This window comes from Bufo bufo, chromosome 5 (genome assembly GCF_905171765.1).
Source record: "Bufo bufo chromosome 5, aBufBuf1.1, whole genome shotgun sequence".
NCBI lineage: Eukaryota > Metazoa > Chordata > Amphibia > Anura > Bufonidae > Bufo > Bufo bufo.
Genome location: NC_053393.1, coordinates 43,175,130 through 43,186,329, shown reverse-complemented (window position 1 = coordinate 43,186,329; position 11,200 = coordinate 43,175,130). Strand labels below are relative to the sequence as shown.

The 11,200-nt window shown below is 44.0% G+C and overlaps 1 protein-coding gene across 1 annotated transcript in view; it reads left to right on the top strand.

The window, feature by feature from the left end:
- FER1L6 (fer-1 like family member 6) overlaps positions 1-11,200 on the top strand; it is a 240,040-nt gene that overhangs the window by 212,365 nt on the left and 16,475 nt on the right. The window contains exons 37-38 of the mRNA XM_040431685.1: positions 2,474-2,572; positions 4,544-4,785. Of these exons, the coding sequence (XP_040287619.1) occupies positions 2,474-2,572; positions 4,544-4,785 (341 nt within the window). The remainder of the gene's footprint in view (positions 1-2,473; positions 2,573-4,543; positions 4,786-11,200) is intronic.

The following is an 11,200-nucleotide window of genomic DNA, read 5'->3' as shown; positions in this document are numbered from 1 at the left end:
GGACCCAGCATGCATGTGGAACCTGGACTCCCTGAATTTTATGGTGGCCGTTATGGCACATAACAGGTAGCATTTAGTGTTAAGTTCCGGTCTTACAGAGATCGCCTTGACGTGTGGCAGACGGGCCCAAATGGTTTTGTACAAAATGTTTCTGCCAAGAGTCTCATTGCCGAATAAGCGTAGTATTAGCGCCAGGTTATTTTCTATTGCTATGGCATTGTTGTACTTTATTTTGTTTGCGGATTGCTGTTGCATTGTGTTTTTTTCTTTCTGATGCTGCTGGTGCCATCTCCACACTATATAACCTTCACAATCTGTGGTCTCCTGATGCTGCTGCTGTCACCACCTCCAGACTCGGTCATTGTCCCACTCTGTGGCCTCCTCCTGATGCTGCTGCCGCCACCTCCACACTGTCATTGGGCCACTCTGTGGTCTCCTCATGCTGCCACCACCTCCAGACTCTGTCATTGTGCCACACAGTGGCCTCCTCATGCTGCCGCCACCTCCAGACTCTGTCATTGTGCCACACGGTGGCCTTCTCCTGATGATGCCAACTCCAGACTGTGTCATTGTGCCACTCGGCGGCCTGCTCATACTGCTGCCACCTCCAGACTGGCTGACATCATCATTTATTTGACACTTCTTCTGATCTGTCAGAAGGAAGAAAAAATTTGACGCACAACAGATCCTGTCTGTGTAGCAGCTGTAAGGCCTGTATGGTCCCTTCAGAATTGGCTTGTGATTTGGTAGCCAAAAGCAGGAGTGGGTACAAAACACAGAAGACATGCAAATATTCCATTCACGTGTCATCTCTGTTTTGGATCCACTCCTGTTTTTTTTTGCATTAGCAATACTGATGGATTATTGAGCAAATGCTGACCAAGTGAAGGCAGATGCTCCACAGACAGGATCCGTTTTTTGTGGATTATTGTTCTGACGGATCAGAGGAAGGGCAAAATAATCAGTGACGTCAACACAAACTTAATGCTGACACCCTCTCCACTCTGTCGGGGGGCTCTACTTGTATAAGCGTTTAATAGAACAGGTTCTGTGTACATCTATGTGGAATCAGCTGACGATGGTGTAAAAGGAGTGCGCTTCTTCTTGGCGCTAACATCGACCTGTAAGGCTGAGTTCACACTTGAGTTATTTGGTCAGTTTTGGCCCTGTGACTGCCCAAATAAGTGAAGTGTGCAGTGATTCTAAGAGCGACGCCTGTCATTTGTATGTCATACGGACTCACAGTTTTATTCCACTACCACAGCAGACTCCCTATGCGTGTTACTGCAAGGCACAGTGTTCTACACCACTATAAAGGCTCTCTACAGCCAGGAAATAGCAGTTTTTTAATGTAATTTGCCTCAAATTTATTCGGATAATACAGAATTTTTCCCAAACAATTCGGTGAACCGGTGAATCAATTTTTTTTTAAATTCTCTAATCTCTAATAGTTGTGTACACATACAGTATCCACATCTTGAACAAATGCAAACCAAAGGTTACAAGCAATCAATTTAAGGGTAAGTATAAATACAAGTGTATCATAAAGCAGCATTTAATGTCCCCACGCCTAGGGTTTGCATGTAGTTCAAGTACAATAACACCAGTACATCATAGCATTTGCCCCAGACAACACATAATATCCCTCATACAACTGATAACACATATAACAGAGGAAGGTGTCGCCAAAACGCGCGTCGGGGTGTGCGGTTCTTCTGAGGTGGATGTCCCATTTTTATTGGTATGTTATATGTGTTATTAGTTACTAGTGTGCACACTTGAACTACATGCAAACCCTAGGCGTAGGGACCTTGAATGATGCTTTATGATACTCTTGTATTTATACTTACCCTTATTTGATTGCTTGTAACCTTTGGTTTGCATTTGTTCAAGATGTGGATATGTGTACACAACTATATTAGCATTTGCTTTTACCAGGCATAGTCAATTATGTGTCAATTCCCTCATGCAATTTTTATATTTATATTTAGCCATCGCACTTTATTCTTGATGTCTTTTTGTCTCTATTTTTTATGCTTTGTAAAAATTTTGATTAAAACATACCATACACTTGAAGCCGGTTAGGACTCAGTTTCTTTCTTTTTTGTGTTGATGCATCAGATTATATAGTATCTTGTGAGCATCTAAAATTTTCTTGCTGTGATATTATAATAATTATAATATGGCAATATAAATAGTAAGTCCAAAAATATTTAAAAAAAAGGTGTTTAGAAATCAGCTGGATAGAGAAAGGGCGACCATACAGTTCCTGGGATCAAGTAATGTAGGTGCTGGTGTGTGGCAGGGGAGTATAAGCGTATTTATGCCCTATACTACTCCTTATGGGTGGTATTAATCTACTGATAGCTCCTCCTCTCAGTGTAACTGCTGCCTTCTGCTGGCTGTAAATATCCTTTTCTTATATTACAGTTTTATATAAAGTATTTATATTGTGTATTTTATCTTTTGACAGCTATGAATTGAGGATAATCATTTGGAATACAGAAGATGTGATATTGGAAGATGAAAATATATTCACTGGACAAAAATCAAGTGATATCTATGTCAAAGGGTTAGTGTGTAGTACTGCATATATGAATATATGAGCACAATCTGTACATATTATGTGCTGGGCTATATGCTGCCAGCCCAGGTGGAGAGGAGCAGAGGATGAGGGTGGTAGTGGCTCTGGCTGCAGAAAGTCTATCATGGCAGCTTACCTCATAACGTTGCTCCCTAGGGCTAGTCAGTGATAGGAGGGCACACCTATTCTTTCCTCAGGGCACACCCTGATGTTGAGGCTCCTGCTTGATGGCAGTTAGGCTGCCTTTGGCGGTATGAGTTTGGTTCAGGTGCAAGTCAGGAGATGTAGATGCTGTGGCCGGCGAATAGTGCTGGAGTCAGTAACCAGGCCAGATGTACAAAATAGACAAGTCTCTCTTTACTAAAGTGCAGAATGGGAGTTGTAGTACATCCATCAGTATCAAAACACAGTTCCAAGCAATTCTCAGTGCAAATCTCTAGATAGCAATATATGGATATGAGAAATGATGGAGTTTGTAGTACTCCTTCCCTCTATCATTTCAAAGTCTCTCTCTTTGCAGAATCTAAGGCTGGCAATAAGGTTTCTGCAAAACTTGCCTGTCAGTCCCAGCTGAGGGGTACAGGATGAAGATACGGCTTGCCAGGACCATGTCTAAGTGTGAAGGGTGTATTAGCAATGTCCCTCCCACTGCATTAAAGTCTCCATCAGCCTTAAACAGCAAATACCTTACTGACTGACTTCAGTGATGTGCCTTGTAGATTCTGGACCTTCTAGTTCATTCTTTCTCTCTGGAGTACTATGAAGTAGAGATTCATTTCTTGATGCAAATATCTCAGAGATAGGTATTCTCTGAGACTCAGGCCTAGTTTCTCCAAGGAGTGAGCTCCTCTCTCTTCCTCAGCTAATACTAGAATGATGTAGGTGGGCCTAGGTCTATCTCCTAGCCTTCTACAAGGGCAAAGTTAGGACTGTTAACCCTGATTTACCCTTTCTGCTCCTGATGAAGGGGACTTACTCTGTGCCCCGAAACGTGTTGAGCTCCATTTTCCTGTTGTTTGGAAATAAAGGATTTTTTGCAAGAAGTACCGACTCGGACTGCTGCCTCATCCTAAGATTCTTGAAGCGATGCAGGATTGGGAGGACTTTTTGTTGGGTGTCTTGAGTTTTATCCCTCAAAATTTCCTCCCAGTGAAGTGAGTGGAGATTACTAAGATTTATTGATTTTATATTGATTTTATATGGCACCAAATCTGGTGTCACTAGAGTTAATCTCACTGCTATTTGATTTTATTACACCTATTGAGGATTTGAATGTCCAGGTATTGTTTACTCTTGTTTACATTCTCCTGAATGCACTTACTATCATTCACTGACCATAAATTGGTCTTAATACTAGATACATCTGGTTTTAGTACTATTGATCCAATAGGGGTCAACTATACGTGCCTTCCAGATACTTTTACTGATATTCTCTTCCGTCTCGACTGGCGCCTCACACTGTGGTCCCTCCCTCTTTTTTCGTCTTCATTTTATGTACGTGTTGAACTTGTTCAAACTACTCACCACATCTGGCAGCCTATCGATCATCACACTTGACCCTCTTTCTACCCACTTTTTATTTCCTCCTCCTCTGGCGCCCTGCAAATTAATTATATAGACTTCTTGGATTTGGTTCCGAGTAAGTCTTGTGATTAACCTTCTACATCTTTTTCTCTCAACCCTGATTTAACCATACAGAACTATACGGTACAATCCAATATATCAGATAACATTACACTACAAAAAAACTATTTAGCAAGTACCCTGTTCTGGGGAACAGCATATAGTATATATGGCCTGATAGAGAACTAGAACTGGAGAAGAATTCTTCACAATAATGGAGAGTGTAATCTAAAATAATACACTATTCCGCCAGAACGTTCTGAGAGATTTTTGGTATCTTAATTAATACGCCAGGAATGGGATCATTTAAGTTTTAATCACCTCTTATTTTTGTAGGTGGTTGAAAGGCATTGAAGACGACAACCAGGAGACAGATGTTCACTACAACTCTTTGACCGGAGAAGGGAATTTCAACTGGCGCTTTGTCTTTCCGTTTCATTACTTACCAGCAGAGAAGCAAGTTGTGGTTAGTAAACGGGAAAACATATTCTCCTTGGAGAAGACAGAACGTAAAATCCCAGCTGTTCTCGTGCTTCAGGTTTGGGATTTTGAGAGACTTTCGTCTGATGACTTCTTGGGTATGTAGTGCAGATACCCCAATATCTGTCTTTATCCATATAGACTTACCCTCTGTGACTAAATGTTTTGTTATGTTTATCTGGCTCATGAAGGTTCACACCTTTCAGGGAATAAACTTAGGGGCGGAGGGGTGAATTTATCATGAGGGTAATATTTGAAGTCAGTTTTGCAGGAGTCTGCATTGAAGCACTTTGCACCAAATTTATCAAATGTCGCACGGTTGTCTGTTAAATCTGGTACATCTTTAAACCCAACACTTCTGTCTAGAAAAGCTACTCCAGTTTTCCTACTCCACCCTTGTACTGGAGGGAGTTTGGGTCCTTTTTTGCAACTTTTTATAAAGTCTCAGTGATAAATCTGGAGTGAAATTCATTAACATAGCTCACCACGCCACCTCCACCACCCATTTTGCAAAACTGCACTGTATGATGTAAAAATGTAAAATGTTTTTTGAGCAAGAGACCCAAAAAGTTGCAAAGCCTCTATTTTGCGACTTTTTAACCACCTCCGGACCGCTGTACGCACAGACGCGTCCTGGAGGTGGTTGATTCATTCCTCCTGGACGCGCCGGCGCGTCCTCTCGCGAGACGCGAGATTTCGGTCACAGCCGGCCCGCGCATGCGCATCGCGGGCCGGCAAAAGTTAGAGGAGTATTTCATCAGCAACCTGCCAGCCAATGATCGTCGCTGGCAGGTTGCTGATTTTTAAAAAATCGAATCACAAGCCAGATAACAGATCATATTAGTAAATATGATCTGTTATATGGCTTCTCTGCTTCTCTGCTGGTCCTTTTCGTCGGTTGGATCCAGCAGAGAAGCAGACATCACTGTGAGTACACACCAAACACTGCCCTTAGCCCCTGATCACCATCCATCATCCAAATTAACCCCTTGATCGCCCCCTGTCAATCACTTAGTGAAAGACAAAAAGTGATCAGTGTAAACTGACACTTTTTTTTTTCACTAGTATTGGCTGTTAGGTTTTAGGGATAGTTTAGGCCCCTTGGTTAGGTAGTTAGCGTCAGTTAGCGCCCACCCCACCGCACCGCAGTCACTTTTATTCGCTGTTTAGCGTATCGCTAATCAGCATTTGTACTTTTATAGTATCTGTAAGTGATCAAAACTGATCACGGTCAGATCTATAATAGTATTAGTGTCACTTTAGTTCGCCCTCCACCCAAAACGCAGTGTTTGCCCGATCAGGCCTGATCGGTCGCCCACACGTGCGTTCACCCACGCCCGCCCCACCGCAGTGACAAAAAAATTTTTTTTTTTGATCACTGCACATTCACTTTACACGCTCTGCGGCGATAAAAAAATCAGTTTTGATATTTTTTATCAACCGCAGCGGCCTCCGGTACTTCGCTAGCCTCCCCTTTGTAAGACAGGCTTGCTTTTTTTCTTGGGTAGTCTCAGGGAATACCCCTAAATTTAGTAGTCCAAATGTCAAACAGGGGGTATTCTTCTGAAGAGGCCTACAGGATTCTGACCCAGTCGGATGAGGAGTGGGAACCCTCATCTGATGAATCTAGCGGGTCAGAATATGAACCTGTGGAAAGCAGTGGCTCTCTGACCCAAAGTTCGGACGAGGAGGTGGAGGTCCCTAGCAGCACCAGGCGTACCCGGCCCCATGTCGCTAGACCACAGGTTATGCAGGATCCGCTTCAAGAGCAGCAGAGTGGGGCTGTCGCTGCCGGATCACGTGGTGAGGCATACACCAGCAGCGCAGCACTTCCTGGACCTAGTACCAGCACTGCCGTACAACATGGTGAAGTAGCGAGCACCAGAAGGGCAGTTGAAGCTGGTACGGTGGCACGTGCACTAGTTACCCCGTCGCAGCCACCGCACAGACAGGCCCGTAGAGCCCCTAGAATCCCTGAGGTGCTGGCAAACCCTGATTGGCAGTCACCAACTTCAGCCGCACCAGTAGTTCCCCCTTTCACCGCCCAGTCTGGAGTTCGGGTTGAGACGGCTCAGATCAGTACGGCCCTGGGATTTTTTGAGCTGTTCTTGACTGCGGAGCTCTTGGACTTAGTCGTGGCAGAGACCAACCAATATGCCACACAATTTATAACCGCAAACCCGGGAAGCTTTTATGCCCAGCCTTTCCGGTGGAAACCAGTCCAAGTTTCCGAACTTAAAATTTTTCTGGGCCTTCTCCTCAACATGGGCCTGACAAAAAAGCATGAATTGCGGTCATATTGGTCAACGCACCCAATTCATCACATGCCCATGTTCTCTGCTGCTATGTCCAGGACACGATTTGAGGCCATCCTGCGTTTCCTGCACTTTAGCGAAAACACCACCTCCCGTCCCAGAGGCCACCCAGCTTTTGACCGGCTCCACAAAATTCGGCCCCTCATAGACCATTTCAACCAGAAATTTGCAGATTTGTATACCCCTGAGCAAAACATCTGCGTAGACGAGTCCCTAATACATTTTACCGGGCGCCTTGGCTTCAAACAGTACATCCCAAGCAAGCGTGCCCGGTATGGGGTCAAATTGTATAAGCTCTGTGAAAGGGCCACAGGCTATACCCACAAATTTCGGATCTATGAGGGAAAAGATCAGACCCTGGAGCCGGTCGGTTGCCCTGACTACCTGGGGAGCAGTGGGAAGACAGTCTGGGACTTGGTGTCACCCTTATTCGGCAAGGGGTACCATCTTTATGTGGACAATTTTTACACAAGTGTGGCCCTCTTTAGGCATTTGTTTCTAGAACGGATTTGCGCCTGTGGCACCGCGCGAACTAGTCGCGTGGGCTTCCCCCAACGGCTTGTAACCACCCGTCTTGCAAGGGGGGAGAGGGCTGCCTTGTGTAACGAAGAACTGCTCGCGGTGAAATGGAGAGACAAGCGTGACGTTTACATGCTCTCCTCCATTCACGCAGACACGACAATACAAATTCAAAGGGCAACCCGTGTCATTGAAAAGCCCCTCTCAGTCCACGACTATAATGCGCTCATGGGAGGGGTGGACTTCAATGACCAGATGTTGGCTCCCTATTTAGTTTCCCGCAGAACCAGACGCTGGTATAAGAAGGTGTCTGTATATTTAATTCAATTGGCGCTCTACAATAGTTTTGTTCTCTACAGTAAGGCTGGGAGAACACGATCCTTCCTCAAATTCCAGGAAGAGATCATCGAGAACCTCCTTTACCCAGGAGGTTCCGTGGCCCCATCCACCAGTGTAGTTAGCCGTCTACACGAGCGACATTTCCCCAGTGTCGTTGCTGGTACCTCAACCCAACCGCCACCCCGAAAAAAATGTCGTGTCTGTAGCAGGAGTGGAATAAGGCGTGACACCCGCTATTTCTGTCCTGACTGTCCGGACCACCCTGCCCTATGCTTAGGAGAGTGTTTCCGGAAGTACCACACACAGGTACACCTAGCATAGGGATTGCATCTCACCAGGACAGGCACACAGGGCTATTAGGGCCCTTTCTCTCACAGCTGCTGCAAACCTCTCCTTTCACCTGGGATAAAGTGCATAACGTACTTCGCCACATCTTTGGGCGATTTGCGCTTTGCACATTGTCCCATGGGGAAGGAGAGGTTTGTTCTATAAAGGTAAAAAAAACAAAACAAAAAAAAAATTACCGGTAAGTAAAAAAGTTAAAAAAGTTTAAAAAAGTGTTCTGTTCTAAAGTTAATAAAGTTATTGCTTTGCGGCCTGGTTTTTTCTTTTTTGTTTTGTTTTTTTTACCTTCCAGGTGGACCATCCGATCGACCAGCTGCAGCACTGATGTGCATTCGGACAGAAGCATTGCGCTGCTGTCAGATTACACGCAAGTCGGTGTATGCGGCGCTGCAAGACGAGATTTCTCCTCTGCAGTAAAAGATATGTTTGCCAAGGCATATGAGCTGAGGAGGTGGCGGTGTTCATATACTTTGGCAAACACTTTGTATATATAAAAAAAAAAATCCCGGCAATGATTTATTCATCCACATCGATTGATGTGAATGGAGAAATCTGGTTTGCCAGGGCATACGAGCTGAAGTGGGTATGGATGTTGGGCGGAGCTCCTATGTCCTGGCAGACGCCTTTCCCCTCCTTTTTTCTTTTTTTGGCAGAGATTTTTTCATCCACATTGATCGATGCGAATGAAGAAATCTGTGCCGTTCATTTTTTTCTTTCAGCCCAGAGGCTGAACGGAAAAAAAAAATCTCATTACCCGTATGCTCAATATAAGGAGAATAGCAGAAACTCCTAATGCTGGGCATACATGTAATGATTGCGGAGACCCTCAAATGCCAGGGCAGTACAAACACCCCACAAATAACACCATTTTGGAAAGAAGACACCCCAAGGTATTCGCTGAGGGGCATATTGAGTCCATGAAAGATTGAAATTTTTGTCCCAAGTTAGCGGAAAGGGAGACTTTGTGAGAACAAAATCCAAAAAATCAATTTCCGCTAACTTGTGCCAAAATTTTTTTTTTTTCAATGAACTCGCCATGCCCCTCATTGAATACCTTGGGGTGTCTTCTTTCCAAAATGGGGTCACATGTGGGGTATTTATACTGCCCTGGCATTTTAGGGGCCCCAAAGCGTGAGAAGAAGTCTGGTATCCAAATGTCTAAAAATGCCCTGCTAAAAGGAATTTGGGCCCCTTTGCCCACCTAGGCTGCAAAAAAGTGTCACACATCTGGTATCTCCGTACTCAGGAGAAGTTGAGGAATGTGTTTTGGGGTGTCTTTTTACATATACCCATGCTGGGTGAGAGAAATATCTTGGTCAAATGCAAACTTTGTATAAAAAAAATGGGAAAAGTTGTCTTTGCCAAGATATTTCTCTCACCCAGCATGGGTATATGTAAAATGACACCCCAAAACACATTCCCCACCTTCTCCTGAGTACGGAGATACCAGATGTGTGACACTTTTTTGCAGCCTAGGTGGGCAAAGGGGCCCACATTCCAAAGAGCACCTTTCGGATTTCACAGGTCATTTACCTACTTACCACACATTAGGGCCCCTGTAAAATGCCAGGGCAGTATAACTACCCCACAAGTGACCCCATTTTGGAAAGAAGACACCCCAAGGTATTCCGTGAGGGGCATGGCGAGTTCATAGAATTTTTTATTTTTTGTCACAAGTTAGTGGAAAATGATGATTTTTTTTTTTTTTTTTTTTTTTTCATACAAAGTCTCATATTCCACTAACTTGTGACAAAAAATAAAAACTTCCATGAACTCACTATGCCCATCAGCGAATACCTTGGGGTCTCTTCTTTCCAAAATGGGGTCACTTGTGGGGTAGTTATACTGCCCTGGCATTCTAGGGGCCCAAATGTGTGGTAAGGAGTTTGAAATCAAATTCAGTAAAAAATGACCTGTGAAATCCGAAAGGTGCTCTTTGGAATGTGGGCCCCTTTGCCCACCTAGGCTGCAAAAAAGTGTCACACATCTGGTATCTCCGTACTCAGGAGAAGTTGAGGAATGTGTTTTGGGGTGTCTTTTTACATATACCCATGCTGGGTGAGATAAATATCTTGGTCAAATGCCAACTTTGTATAAAAAAATGGGAAAAGTTGTCTTTTGCCAAGATATTTCTCTCACCCAGCATGGGTATATATAAAATGACACCCCAAAACACATTCCCCACCTTCTCCTGAGTACGTGAGGTGAGAGAAATATCTTGGCAAAAGACAACTTTTCCCATTTTTTTATACAAAGTTGGCATTTGACCAAGATATTTATCTCACCCAGCATGGGTATATGTAAAAAGACACCCCAAAACACATTCCTCAACTTCTCCTGAGTACGGAGATACCAGATGTGTGACACTTTTTTGCAGCCTAGGTGGGCAAAGGGGCCCACATTCCAAAGAGCACCTTTCGGATTTCACAGGTCATTTTTTACTGAATTTGATTTCAAACTCCTTACCACACATTTGGGCCCCTAGAATGCCAGGGCAGTATAACTACCCCACAAGTGACCCCATTTTGGAAAGAAGACACCCCAAGGTATTCCGTGAGGGGCATGGCGAGTTCCTAGAATTTTTTATTTTTTGTCACAAGTTAGTGGAAAATGATGATTTTTTTTTTTTTTTTTTTTTTCATACAAAGTCTCATATTCCACTAACTTGTGACAAAAAATAAAAACTTCCATGAACTCACTATGCCCATCAGCGAATACCTTGGGGTCTCTTCTTTCCAAAATGGGGTCACTTGTGGGGTAGTTATACTGCCCTGGCATTCTAGGGGCCCAAATGTGTGGTAAGGAGTTTGAAATCAAATTCTGTAAAAATTGACCTGTGAAATCCGAAAGGTGCTCTTTGGAATATGGGCCCCTTTGCCCACCTAGGCTGCAAAAAAGTGTCACACATCTGGTATCTCCGTACTCAGGAGAAGTTGAGGAATGTGTTTTGGGGTGTCTTTTTACATATACCCATGCTGGGTGAGATAAATATCTT